The following is a 15,078-nucleotide window of genomic DNA, read 5'->3' as shown; positions in this document are numbered from 1 at the left end:
GTTCAGCAGTTCAGCGGTTTAATCTGCTGCTCCACAGGGGATACACTCCTCAGTTTAACATGGAAATAGGAAACTATGGATAATAGTGAACCCTATAGAAATGAACTACTTCTGGAAGATATCATACAGTTCTGGAGGACCTAGAAAATCCCTAGAGAGAGAGCTTTTCCAGGTCCTCCAGGGCAATTCTATGGAAGCATACCTTAGAATGGCATGGTGAGAGTTGACACTGATAGGATGACGTTTTGCATTTTCCCTGGGAATACCAGGGCACAACCCTTTCACGGTGTGGCTTTGTGATATATTTAGGGCCACACCTATCGAAAGCAGCAAAGGTTCAGGCAGGTAGATGTTTGATGTGGGTTTTCCTTTCAGGGTGTTCCTTCTTCCCAGTTTGGCTCTTAGATCCAGAATCCTCAATGGCTTGCAAAGTTCTGCAGATAATACTCTGAATGCCATTGCTACCAACGGATTTTCTCTTGAAGTGCATCTACACTGTCAAATTAATGCAGTTTAGCATCACTTGAATTGCCATGACTCAGTAGTATGGAAACCTGGCAATTGTAGTTTGACAAGGCACTAGCAGTTATTGACAGAAAAGGTTAAAGAACTTGTAAAACTACAGCTAACCATAAAATTATTTTCGTTGCTATTTTACAACTGTAATTTTGCTATTGTTATGATATGCAGGATGTATTTTCATTCACTGGACCAAATTTGGCACAAATACCACATATGCCCAAATTTGAATACTGGTGGGTTGGGGCATGGGGATTGAGTTTGTCATTTGGGAGTTGTAGTTGCTGGGATTTATAGTTCACCTGCAATCAAAGAACATTCTGAACTCCACCAATGATGGAATTGCACCAAGCTTGGCACACAAAACTCCCATGACCAACAGATAATACTGGAAGGGTTTGGTGGGCATTGACCTTGAGTTTTGGAGTTGTAGTTCACCTATATCCTGACAACAGTGGTGGATCTGGAGCCCAAATGTGTACACTGTTGGAGTTTGGGGAAAATAGATTTAACATTTGGGAGTTGTAGTTGCTGGGATTTATAGTTCACTTACAATCAAAGAGCATTCTGCACCCTACCAACGATAGAATTGGCCAAACTTCCCACACAGAACCCCCATGACCAACAGAAAATATTGTCTTTTCTGATGGTCTTTGGCGACCCATTTGACATCCCCTTGCGACCCCAGGTTGAGAAATGCTATTCTATAGCATTGGTCCAGGACAATTGAAATATTGTCAGTCTGTATTCATTCTATAGTGTAGGTACACTGCTGGTAAGCCTTGTGGAAGGAAAGCAGAGGTTTGAAGTCTGAAAATAAGATTAAAAAACTGGTCTGTTTCACGGAAGCAACATTGGAGCAACCACTTCCTCATATCAGCAGAATTGCAGACCCCATGCCTCTTTCTGGTGAATGTTTAACTTTTTTCCTGCAGTCCAAAGCGGCCTTTGGTAAAACACGTCTTATCACAAAGCTTAACCTTTTAAAGGCTGTCGTGCAACGGAGAGCTTCGTGTCCGCTTTCTGCACAGGTTTCCAAAGATAGAGAGATTGCAGTGTGTTAATATTTTGTGTGACATTTCTACAAAGTGTAAAACCTTCCCCTGCAGAAGTTTTAAAACCTCGACTAGTATGGAATGACTCTGAACATGGAGTGATAAATACCGCAGAATAAAGAGTACAGACTGAAGAAAAAGTGTTACCTTCATTCAAGTGAGCAAAAATAAATCAAATGCCATCAAAAGTAGAGGGTTGCGTTGAGATCTTTCTCTCTGCTCAGCTAGCTTTTGACTTACAAGGAAATTGTGCAATAATTGGTACAGGCATGTGTCAGAATGAGGTAATTGGATGGATTTTTAAACAGAGACTGGATGGCCATCTGTCAGAGGTGATTAGAATGCAATATTCTTGCTTCATGGCAGGGGGTTGGACTGGATGGCCCATGAGGTCTCTTCCAACTCTTTGATTCTATGATTCTATGATTTTCAGTGTTGGGGGTCGCAAGGAGGGTTTTCAGAAGGGTTCACTAAAGACCATCAGAAAGCATATTTCTGATATGTCTTAGGAGCCTTTTGGCAGAGAAGGCTGAAGATCTCTTTGCCAGTCTTTCTCTTCCTTTTTGGAAACGGACAGTGAATCCTCCCACCAAAAGCCCTTCTCTTGCTCTCTGGATGTAGGTGGACTACAACTCCAAAACTCAAGGTCAGTGTCCACCAAACTCTTCCAGTATTTTCTGTTGGTTGTGGGAGTTCTCTGTGCCAAGTTTGGTTCAATTCCATCGTTGATGGAGTTCAGAATGCTCTTTGATTGCAGGTGAACTATAAATCCCAGCAACTACAACTCCCAAATGTCAAGGGCTATTTTCCCCAAACTCACCTGCATTCACATTTGGGCATATTGAGTATTCGTGCCAAGTTATGTCCAGATATATCATTGTTTGAGTCTCTGGATGTAGGTGAACTACAACTCCAAAATTCAAGGTCAATGCTCACCAAACCCTTCCAGTATTTTCTGTTGGTCATGGAAGTTCTGTGTGCCAAGTTTGGTTCAATTACATCGTTGATGGAGCTCAGAATGCTCTTTGATTGTAGGTGAACTATAAATCCCAGCAACTACAACTCCCAAATGACAAAATCAAACCCCTTCCCAACCTCACCAGTATTCAGATTTGGGCATATGTGGTATCTGTGCCAAATTTGGTCCAGTGAATGAAAATACATCCTGCATATCAGATATTTACATGACGATTCATAACAGTAGCAAAATGACAGTTATGAAGTAGCCATGAAAATAATGTTATGGTTGGGGGTCATCACAACATGAGGAACTGTATGAAGGGGTCACTGCATTAGGAAGGTTGAGAAACACTGGATTATACCCTTTCCGGCTGCTGGAGTGAAGCATAGATCAAAGAAAGCAGTGGTTTATAAGTTTATAATGATAAAACACAGCTAATTTCCCTGCAAGTAAACAATTAGCAAATCAGGGAAACGCAACCAGACGCAATGCTCTTCTCTTGCTCTGATATTTTGTTTTGTATTCACATTCTGCTACATGTGAATACAAAGGTCATTCATATGGCACTGGCATATGGTTAGGGACGTATGTGACATTACAATGCAATGGTCTCTCTTTGAAGTTGGTTAGAAAGCCAGGCGTGATCTGCTGACGATGTTGCTGGCGACTTCTGCCTAGGAATAACAATGCATGTCCAGCTTTCTAGTTTTTTTTCTGAGCTTACCACCCACTATATTCAAACGGAAAGATGCGAATGAACATCTCTGCGTCCATCACATGCATCCTTTTCCCAACATCTAGTTTGGAAAGGCAGGTTGCGCTGAGTTGCAACTCTTGGTATCTCTTGCTTCTTTAGTCCTGTAATTCGGCAATCTCTCTGTGTGCATTATACGGAGAAATCAATACGAGCCACTGTGGTTGGTGTCACTTTGTGAGTAATCTCGACCCTAAGACGTCTAGTTTTGTGCTCACCCAAGCTCAAATAAACAGGCAGGCATTAAGTTTCCTAACAGCCACTGGCATACTTTGATTTTTTGCCTTTTGAAGGGAAGGAGAACTATTTCTTCTATCTGAAAAATATTTTATAGACTATATGGATGAAGAGGTTGGCAGGTGAGAGGAAGTGGCTTCTTTTCTTCAACATCCTTGCTTGTTGTTGGGCTGGTTGGGTGGCATTCCAGGTGTCATCCGGAGCAGTGCCTTCCTTCTTCATGATGCTAGCCAGATACATTCAAGGCAAGTAACTGGGGCTTGGTTGGAAATCTGATAGGTGCTGAGCTTCCTCTGGTCCATAGTGGGGCTGAAAGGATGTGTTGGTCCCAGGTGTCATGCATGTCCAGCCTTTTCGCTTGGTCAGCAGTAGGATATGTGTTGAGTATCACTTATCCAGAATTCGGAAATATCTCCAAATCTAAAATTGTCCGCCAGTATTCAAATTTCGGCATATTGGATATGCGTGCCAAATTTGGTGCAGATCCATCGTTGTTTGCATTCTCAGTGCTCTCGGTACCTAGGTGAACTATAATTCCTATAAATTAAGGTGAATTTTCCCCTAAGCCCTCCTGTATTTATTGTTGGTCATGGAGGTTTTGTGTGCCAGGTTAGGTCCAGAGCCATTGTTGCTGGGGTCCAGAGTGTTCTTTGATTGCAGATGAACTATAAATCCCAGTGTCTACAATGGCTATAAATCAAGGTGAATTCCCCCCAAACTTCTCTAGTATTTTTATTTGGTCATGGGGGTTCTGTGTGCCAAATGTGGTGCAGGTCCATTGTCAGTGGGGGTCACTCTGACTTGATGCAGGATAAACTACAACTTCCATCATGTGGAGTCAGTTTCCCAAACCCCTCCAGTATGTTTGGTTGCTGATTAGTTCTGCTCTGTTTGTTGTGCAAACAGAGTTGAAAAGTGTAGAAAGGAGTTAAGGGAGAGGCAGTAGGTGGGGTCATGCAAATTCCATTCCCACGGAAAGAGAAAGGAACCCTGAGATGTCCATTCTGGAGGAAAAACAGAACATCTAGGATGAAATTGTTCCTGAATGAAATCCTTCACTTGGGTGGTGGGCAGTATTGTGTTTGGGGAGGACATTGGCAGGGGTTGGAAGACATGTTCATGACATCCACTACAACCTGCAATGTCCTTGGCCAGGAGTACTTTGGTGGCTCCCCAGCACGGTGGGTTAAAGCTGTTTGTGGAGGCGGGAAGCTGTCTGTGTGAGTGGACATCACCACATACACATTTCCACTTTTATTACACATTTCCACTTTTATTATGTGTATAGAAGATGACTGGATGTTCTTAATGTGAGAAATCCTGATAGGTGTACAGTCAGCATTGTCTTTGTGGGAGCTATGGTGCTGGTTGATAGTGAGAATGGTTTTCTTTGGCGGTTAAGGCTCAGACATATAAGTTACCAAAAGTTTCTTTTCAGGTTCTGTCATTGGTATTTTTATACAGTCAGAGTTTGGATGCAGCTTGTCAAAAGGAATAGTTTCCTACTACTTGTCCCTCAATCTCCATGAAAAAGTTGGTGTCACTGGTGGTAAGGTCTTAACAGGTTCTGGGTGTGTTAGTCTAGCATTAGTGGATTGGTGCCTGTCTCAAGATCCTGAGAAGATTTCCCAGTGACAGTTACCACACTTTATAGCTCCTTTAAAAGGGGAATCTGGAAACTGCCTCTTCAATTAACCACAATCTCATCAGATTGATAGTATCTGTGGTGTACTGTATGTAATTAAAGGCTTGGCTCCCACACTGAGTTGACATATGTGCTGAGTTGACATATGTGCCCCTTGCACTTACCAGAAACTTGAAGAACTTCCTTCCTTCCCCTCTCTCGTTTCTGTTGTTGTTCTTGTTGTGTGCCTTCAAGTCATTTCCAACAGGACAACGTTTCCATTGAGTTTTCTGTGATTTAGAGAGTAATGGGTTTTCATGACTGAGTGGGGATACATTCCCTGTTCTCTGGAGGTGTAGTCCAACCCCACATCAGCTCCCTGATTCTGTGAGCTTTCATCTCCCCAAATAAACCTTTCTCAAACTCTGGATGGCTTTTGGTGCGCAATGGCAAAGCCAACATCCTCTGGGTGATGTTCCATTGAAAATCCTTGTCTTTGCAATGTTCATACACACCAGTAAAACCCTACAAGGAGCTTTTGTTTGTTTGTTTGAATAATTGCAAGAGAACTCCCAAAAAGAAACTAGCTGCCCAAAGCAAGTGGTTTCCTTGGACCGCTTTTTTGGTTTTCCTAGCTCATGTTTTGGGTTCTGTAGACCACTTTTTGGTTTCCATGGGTCACTTTTTGGTTTCCTTGGCTCTAGTTGTTCCAGGGGGAATCCTTTGCTTTTGCAGCCAAGGTGGCTCAGCTGGATGGCTGATAAGGAGATGGGAGTCTGTGCTTTCTTTCCTGGGTTTTGGCTAGTTGGCTGCTTTGTGCGTCTCTCCCCACATGGGACGGCCACTTTCCTTGCTGCTCTCTGCAAAGTGGCTTAGTTAATTAACGCAAGCGAAGGCTGCAGCCGCGTGGAAAGGGATGGAATTAAAGGCCCAACCCGTGCGCAAGAGTGCAGCCAAAACGTGGGGCTCCCTCGTGGCAGAACGTGTTGTACTCTGATCCCTGGGCTGTGTGTTTTGGTTTGTCTTAGGGCTTGCCTTTCCCTCGTCTCCTTTCCTGGCTTAAGGGTAAAATTACACTCAGATGCAGGGAGGGAATAAAAAATCAGCTGTTCGGCTCAGGCTTCTCAAATACAATTTCTTTGGATTATTTTACTTCCACAAGATCAGAATCACCAGTGCTTGGGAAACCTGGGAGTTGTAGTGCCACAAGAGTGGGGCAATGCAAGATCCAAGGGTGCATTTACGCTGCAGAATGAATGCAGTTTGACAGCACATCAATTGCCATGGCTGTATGCTATGTATGCCATGGATGTATGTTGCCATGGAAGTTGTAGTTTTTCAAGGTGTTTCTCTGCCAAAGAGCATTGGTGCTTCACTAAACTACAACTCCCAGGATTCTCTAGCAGTGAGCCATGGCAGTCAAATTGGGATCAAACTGCATTTTTCCTTCAGTGTACATGCAGCTTAAAAATACTGTTGCAAAGTAAATTGAAAATTGAGGCAACAGCCAGGATACAAAGAGTTGGAGCAACTACTTTTGTGAACTTTTTGTGTTGTGTTTGTTGAAACATCTCAAACCATTCTCTGCTTGTATAATAATTCTGAAATTGTTGATTTTGTGTTTGGTGCAACTCAAAAATTGGATTGTTGATAGGAGAAATACAACATGCTTTAATAGCCAGTGAAAGGAAGGGAGAACCAATGTTTCTATAGCAGGCATGGGTAAACTTCGGCACTCCAAGTGTTTTGGACTTCAGCTCCCACAATTCCTAACAGTCAGTGGGAGTTGAAGTCCAAAACACCCGGAGGAATGAAGTTTGCCCATACCAGCTCTATGGGATATTGGACTCCCAATTCCCATTGTTCCCAGCCTGTAAGACCTGGGGGTTGGGATGATGGGGTTTCTAGGCCAACAGCTCGGTTTAGGGATCATTGTGCCAGCCACTTCTGTTTGCTATAAATTTGGGAACTCTCCCAAAAGATGTGAGCGAGAACAACTGTAATAGCAGCCAAGATGTATCTCCAAGTGCATTTGGAAGCCAGCGAAATACTCGATGGGCAAATTGTAAATACTTCTTCATTGGAATAGACTCAAGGAATGCCTCGGCAGTATCATGCCAGGGGATTCTGGGAGTTAAGTGTCCAAGAAAGTGGATTGCCAAGCTCTGGGACCACTGGTTACGCTAGTTGGTACCACATCCGGTTCAATGTGTATTGGAATAGAAGACCTGAGGTTGGTTTAATCTCATTCTCACTCCATACCCAATCTAGTGGCTGATGGTATGGGGAAATGTCATCCAAATAAAAAGTTGGAAGGCTACATTTTGATCTAAGCTGATCTTCTAATGCAAAAATCCCAGGCAAAATATCCTTGGGAAGCCCCAGAATTTCCTGCAGCAAGGTGTGACTTTTAGCACCTCCTTTGCAGGTACCTTACAAAGGGGACATGAGAGAGAAGCCTCCTACAAGGATGATAAAACATCAAAACATCCGGGTGTCCCCTGGGCAGTGTCCTTGCAGACGGCCAATTCTCTCACACCAGAAGCGACTTGCAGTTTCTCAAGTCGCTCCTAACATGACAAAAAAAACTTTACAAAGATTTCCTTTCTGTGTGCCTGCATTTCACTCAAGATTCTCAATCCAAAACCTTGCAAATTTTTACTTACAGCTATGTTTTTCTCCTTTCTCTTTTGCCCCCCAGTTATATGAAAAGCCCTCTGTAACCATGACTGGAGTATTAAAAAGAAAATATGAAGAACTGGAAGACGACGCTCCCTATTCCTCCTCGTCTTCCTGCTCTCCTTTTTCCTCCTCCGCATCTTCAGCTTCTTCCGGATGGGAATCCGACGAGGAAAGCTCCCGAGGAGGTGGCATCAAATCCCGTTTGGCCTTAAGTTCTGACTTCACCCGTAAGTATTAATTTATGTACAGGATGGGCATACCAAATCTGAAATTGTGCATACAGGTGGCTGATATTGTGATCCCTTTGCTTTCTTCCTTTGTGTATAGACACATAAATGCATTTCATTTTCAGATTTGGGTCCCATCTCCAAGATATCTCATTGTGTAAATGCAACAGTTAAAAGGTTGGACAGATAATACCTGGGAGAGGTATTGATTGATTTTAGATATTTATAGCTGGACCTACACTACATTATATGGGTCTACACTGGCCATATAACATGTTGGAGCATGTAAGAAATCAGTTAGCATGTAAGTGTGTAAGTGTGTAAGTGTCAACTGTAAAATAAGATGCGCGAAGCTGATTAGCTGAGGAGATAGCTGAGCCTGGGACTTTTGGTTACTGTCACATTTTTGAGGCTTGAGCTATGCAGGTGCTTGCAGAGAAACAGTGAGACAATTTTGGAGTGTACTCTTGCTTTATGAACTGCTGAAAGGAGGTTATAAAGCAAGAGGACAAAGAAAGACCATTTTAAATCTCTCTAAAAGGACATTATGTGAGTCAGTGTGACTGATCACATGATTGTGCATATGTTGTTCAGAACTACGAAGAGTAAGCTACTTGTTCTTTCTTGATAATCTACTTGGTATATTTTCTTTCTCTGGCAAGATGGTGTGTGGACTGACCAAACGTGAACCACATGTGGTTTATTTTACATTATGCCACATAATGCAGTTCCAAACTGCATTATATGGCAGTGTAGATCCAGTATAGATCCAGCCCAAGCAGCCCAGGGAATTCACTTCATATAAGGATGATTAATTGGAACTGAAGGGTAATGATGGTATGTTTTGGAAAATGCTTCCATTATTGGCTGGAATACATCGCATCTTAATCCAAGTTCAATGATTTTTAATATATTTTTGTTTGTTTACATTCTTCTAAAATGAGCAATTACATACGGACAAATTATCTTGAGACACACACAGTTAACAAACAAACGAGCTGATTGAATGCAAGTGGAATCCAGTTATGGATAATTCCGGCTTATTCAGCAAAACTATCCAGCCTCCTAAATTAACATTTCTCTAACTGTGCTCCGCTGAGGTCTTTTTCCTCCCGTTTCCCGTCTTCGGCAGACGTGAGCTACACCTACGTCCCGCAGAAATGCCATCTGCTCGCCTTCTAACGAAGGGCAAGAGTTTTTGTCGATAAATCTTCCTTGGGACCGCTGGGAATATTTGGTTTCTGAGGTCCACTTAGGAGACCATTTGCAAACCTGCCGCCCCGTCTCCAAATGCTTTGGGAAGTCGCGCAATGACAAAGGCGCCTTTCTTTTTGTGTTCTGGCTTTTGTGCGGCAACAATGACCTTTCTGTGTTCCTTGCCTTGATTTGAAAAAGGAAAAGAAAAAGGAAAAAATGCATTTTGGAGGAAGAGGAATGACTGTAAATATTTAAACGTAACAACAGCAATAGTTATCATACATATCCTGATCGCTTTCCATTCTCCCTGGATAATGAACACAAACACATAAATGTACATACATACAATAGACTTTGAGTTAACTGGCACCCATGGGGATTGGTAGATGCCTTCTGGTTGCTTGAGAGTTGCTAATAGTATGCCTCCTACAATACCATACCATCAGCTCTGTATTGACTTGATATTCATATTGAAATACAGTCATTAAGAGCCAATTAAGACTGATAGAGACAAACTTAATGTAACACAGTTTCATTGTATTACGAAAACAGCTTTGTGAGTGCACTACACAATTTGAGTTAAATGGCAGTTAAAATTGATTTTGATTTAAAGTATTCCTTTGAAGCTTTTGCCAGTTGCTTGAGAGTTCTGGTTGCTTGAGTTCCGGGTTACTGAGAATCTACTACACTTACTTACTTAGGCAATTCCTCGTTGTCCAAGGATGATGGTTCTCCCAAGTGTTGGGTCTTGGTGGTGGGTCCGTAGGTGGCTATGGAGCCCTATTCTTGATCCACATGTTCTCCCGCAGTGAGGACATCGCTTTCCAGATGAAAGGCAGTCCCAGTCAGAATTGGCATGATGCACCTTCCTCTTGGCATGTTTCTCCCTTTCGCCCACCATTCATGCCTCTTTGAATTCTGCAGCACTGCTGGTCACAGCTGACCTCCACCTAGAGTGCTCAAGGGCCAGAACTTCCCAATTCTCCATGTCTATGCCATAGTTTTTAAGGTTGGCTTTAAGCCCACCTTTGAATCTCTTTTCCTGTCCACCAACATGATGTTTCCCATTCTTGATTTGGGAGTATAGTAACTGCTTTGGGACTCAGTGATTGGGCATTCAGACAACATGGCCAGACCAGCAGATTTGATGGCCTAAGAGCATACACGCACGCACACATCTATATATACATCAATGAGCAAACCCATTTGTTTGATGGGGAAAGTGATATAAACCGAGTCACATATTTAGCCTCCTTAACTGAGCCTTATCTTTGCAGAAGTCTTTTTGTGACTGCAGTGGTCACTGTTTTTGGCAACCACTGTTTCATCACACAACTGACAAAATCACAATGCAAGAACTACATGAAAGAAAGACCCCAAGTAAAACTTTCCTGAGCCAAATTGGACTTGTTTGGATTTCCAGAAACTATTTATCCAATCTCCATGGGTGCCCTATTATTATTATTATTATTATTATTATTATTATTATTATTTGTAACACAACAAGATGAGAGCACAGCATTACGTTTCCTTTTCTTGATTTGGGAGTATAGTAACTGCTTTGGGAGATGGTGATTGGGCATTTGGACAGTGTAGCTGGCTCTTGCATTGGATCACACATCGGACACTTCCCAAGTGTCTAGGACTGTGTGATGTATCGGCGAATAATGCATGCAGATCTCAGTAAGGTGGCCTTCTGCAGCTGGTAATTTTTTCAGCACCAATTGTGTTTAAGTGCCAAGGTCTTTAGGCAATGCACCCAGTGTGCCAATCACCACTGGGACCAGGCATGTAGCCAGGGGGAGGGCTCGGGGGGCTTCAGCCCCCCCCGAAATTTTCATGGTGGTTCGCGAAAAGGCCTTATTGGTGCATTATTTAAACTGTTATGTTTATTCATGTCATGATCTGATCACCCTATTCAATATATCCCATATGCATGGGGGTATTGGGGTAATGATACAAAAGGTTTGCTAGGCTAGACCCTCTTTCACTCAGACTCAGCCCCCCCCCGAAACTCAGCCCCCCCGAAACCCCCCCTGAAAAAAAATTCAGCCCCCCCCCCCCGAAATGAAATCCTGGCTACGGGCCTGACTGGGACCATTTTTACTGGCTTGTGCAAGAGTCATTGTCATTATTATTATTATTATTATTATTATTATTATTATTATTCTCTTATCTCTTAATTGAGATATGAACTGAAAGTCTGCTATGCCTTTGGTTTTTCTTTTATGCAAACCCACTTCGTTTTTGATACAGAAGTTGCCAAGAAGTAAATACATCCATATTTGGGGGGAACAAGGGATTAAGCGGGAAGATGTTCCTGCAGCTTGAATCTTGCAGGCCTTGCATTTGAGCTCAGCTTTGGATCAGCGCTATTGCTGATAACTGATTTTTTGGTTTGTTGGAAGGATCAAGGTTAGCAGCGTACCTTCTTTGGCTGAGCTTGCCATCTTCGCCTGAGCAAACCGCCTTTGTAGAAGGAGGGGAGGTTGGAAACTGGTCACTATAGATACTGCATTTTTAATCCTGGGCTTGCGGATTCCTTAGCAGCTGTTGAGCCTCATTCCTCTCCCCGGAGAGAGGCATGGGCCTCATTATTTAATATAAGGAAGAGTTGTGCCAATTTTAAGTAAATGGATTCCAGATCGATCTGGCTCAACCGGCACAAACGTGTCTCATGGATGCACTCAGATTGCTTTGACCCCTGCGTATCTCTGTTTAATTGAATTTCTGTAAATTGCTATCTTAAGCTAAATGGCTGGAAGCTGAGAGTGTGCCATTATTCATTGTAAGAGAGTGGGGTGCGATTTCTCGGTGGGTTTTTTTTGCCGAATTGTGGGACCCACTTTGGCGGTTTGGGAGAGCGACGACGGGCATTTTTATGTCCGTGCCTAATTGAAATAAATAGTTCGGAACAGAGGGACACGTCCTGTGAGTGGCAGAGTTTGCAGCCCGTCTGCATATTTCGGCGACATGCGGTTCATTTGCATGTGATTTGCATAACCACAGCAGGTGTCAGCCCACAGCTGGTGGGCATGCTGGGATTGCGTTGCGATTGTTGTGGAATTCAAAGCCCCAAGATGGGGGTGCGGAGGGGGAGGCACGACCCAAATGGCTGAAATGTGGGGCACGCTGAGTCCGCTTTGGAGTTCGGTTTTACAGTTTGTTGCGACTGGGTACTTTTCTATTCTTATTTATGTATTACTAACTTGGGTACCCGGCAGCACCCAGGTTATTTGAAAAAGGTATGGTTTGTTTTGAGAGTTTAGGTAATATCATTTAGTTAATTAGTAACACTATCTATTTGGAAAAAGCTAGAATTTTGTTTTTTATAATGATGTGGGTGAACTACAATTCCCAAAATTGTGGGTCAATCCTCTCCAAACCAGACCTGTATGCACAGTTAGCATGTTGGGTCAGTGTGCCAACTTTGGTCCAGATCTGTTGTCAACTGGGTTTAGTACTCTCTGGATAAGGGTGAACTACTACTCTCAGATTCCCAGGACAATCACCCCCAAACCAAGCCAGTATTTAAAGTTGGTCATGTTGGGTCTGCGTGCCAAGTGTGGTCCAGATCAGTCGTCAGCTGGGCTGAGTACTCTTGGGATGCAGGTGAACTACACATCCCAAAATCAAGGTCATTTTCCCCAAACCCCTGCAGTATGTTCACTTGGTCATGGAGCTTCTCTGTGCCAAGTTTGGTCCCGGTCCATTCTTGGACCCTCTGTTTAGTTACTGATCAATTCCTCTGTGTTTGCTATGTGCCATAGGAAAGGGTAAGAAAAGGTGAAGGGAGAGGCAGTGGGCAGCATCATGCAAATTCCAAACAAGGAACCCTGGGAAGACTGCCTGTGAAGGAGGAAACACATCAAATCTAGGATGCAGTTGTCCCTGAAGGAAAGCATTCCTTGAGTGGGTGGGCTGTAATGTTTAGGGAGGACATTGGCAGGGTTTGGACTACATGGTCATGATGCTCGCTATAACCTGCAATGTCAGTAGAGGGAGTGCCTTTGGAGGCTTCTCAGCACTTGGAACCATAGCCTGTTTGTGTGGGTGGGAGGCTGTTTGTTTAAGTGGACACCTCTGCCACATAAGCACATTTTAATGTGTATAGATATATATAGTGGTTTGAGCATTCTGCTATGAATTTTGAGACGAGAGTTAGAGTTCCTGCTCAGCTATGGAAACACGGTAGGTAACCATGGGCAAGTCACATTCTCTCAGCCTCACAAAGGCCATGAGCAAATCTTGCCAAGAGTTGTCATAGGGGTGCCATAGATTGGAAATTGACATGGAAGGTGCACCAGTAGCTATCCTCCAGTGAACCCAAAATGGAGCACATGGCCTTCATGTTTCCTACTTTGTATGATCACAAGAATACTGTGAAGTAGGTCAGACAGAGAGAGCACGCCAGAAGCCTAATGTCACTCATTGAGCACTGAAGTCACGCATCGAGCTCTTCATAGTACTGTTAGGGCTGAAAACTAAGTTCTGTGTCTGAGTTGAACAATCTGCCTGGCTTTTCTCAAACTTTTTAAGTTGGAGTAAAACTACAAATAATTTTGAGGTCTCGGGGAATCCCCACATAAAACTTAATGTGCCCGAATGAGTTCATGGACAGAGGGATGATCTGAACTCGGCTCCTCGTGGCTTTCCATTTGCGCAATTAGCTGTCATCCATCCTGCAAAATTCCCCTCCTCAAATTGCCGAGCGGCTGGATCAAAACTGTAGAATTAATGCAGTTTGACACCACTTTTCGCTGCTAAGATTTAGTGTTGTTGTGGTGGCAGGACTGAAGACCAACAGGTCGTAGGTTCGAATTCGGGGAGAGGCGGATAAGCTCCCTCTATCAGCTCCAGCTCCTCATGTGGAGACATGAGAGAAGCCTCCCACAAGGATGATAAAAACATCAATTCATCCGGGCGTCCCCTGGGCAACGTCCTTGCAGACTGCCAATTCTCTCACACCAGAAGCAACTTGCTGTTTCTGAAGTCGCTCCTGACACGGAAAAAAAACACGAATTGTAGTTCTGCAAGATCTTTTTGCCTTCTCTGCCAATGAGTGTGAGTGCTTCACAACACTACATTTCCCAGGATTCAGCAGCCATAGAATCAAAGAGTTGGAAGAGACCTCATGGGCCATCCAGTCCAACCCCCTGCCAAGAAGCAGGAATATTGCATTCACAGGGTTCCGTCCTGGGCCCGGTCCTGTTCAACATCTTTATTAATGACTTAGATGAAGGGCTAGAAGGCATGATCATCAAGTTTGCAGACGACACCAAATTGGGAGGGATAGCCAATAGTCCAGAGGACAGGAGCAGAATTCAAAACGATCTTGACAGATTAGAGAGATGGGCCAAAACTAACAAAATGAAGTTCAACAGTGACAAATGCAAGATACTCCACTTTGGCAGAAAAAATGAAATGCAAAGATACAGAATGGGGGACAATGCCTGGCTCGAGAGCAGTACGTGTGAAAAAGATCTTGGAGTCCTCGTGGACAACAAGTTAAACATGAGCCAACAATGTGATGTGGCGGCAAAAAAAGCCAATGGGATTTTGGCCTGCATCAATAGGAGCATAGTGTCTAGATCTAAGGAAGTAATGCTACCCATGCTCTATTCTGCTTTGGTTAGACCACATCTGGAATATTGTGTCCAATTCTGGGCACCACAATTCAAGAGAGATATTGACAAGCTGGAATGTGTCCAGAGGAGGGCGACTAAAATGATCAAGGGTCTGGAGAACAAGCCCTATGAGGAGCGGCTTAGGGAACTGGGCATGTTTAGCCTGAAGAAGAGAAGGCTGAGAGGAGATATGAT

At 43.4% G+C, this 15,078-nt stretch overlaps 1 protein-coding gene across 1 annotated transcript in view; it reads left to right on the top strand.

Moving 5' to 3' along the window:
• CSRNP1 (cysteine and serine rich nuclear protein 1) overlaps nucleotides 1-15,078 on the top strand; it is a 49,874-nt gene that overhangs the window by 22,423 nt on the left and 12,373 nt on the right. The window contains exon 2 of the mRNA XM_060782627.2: nucleotides 7,852-8,059. Within this exon, the coding sequence (XP_060638610.2) occupies nucleotides 7,876-8,059 (184 nt within the window). The 5' untranslated portion in view covers nucleotides 7,852-7,875. The remainder of the gene's footprint in view (nucleotides 1-7,851; nucleotides 8,060-15,078) is intronic.

This window comes from Anolis sagrei, chromosome 6, assembly GCF_037176765.1.
Source record: "Anolis sagrei isolate rAnoSag1 chromosome 6, rAnoSag1.mat, whole genome shotgun sequence".
NCBI lineage: Eukaryota > Metazoa > Chordata > Lepidosauria > Squamata > Dactyloidae > Anolis > Anolis sagrei.
This window is presented reverse-complemented; position numbering and strand designations above follow the sequence as displayed.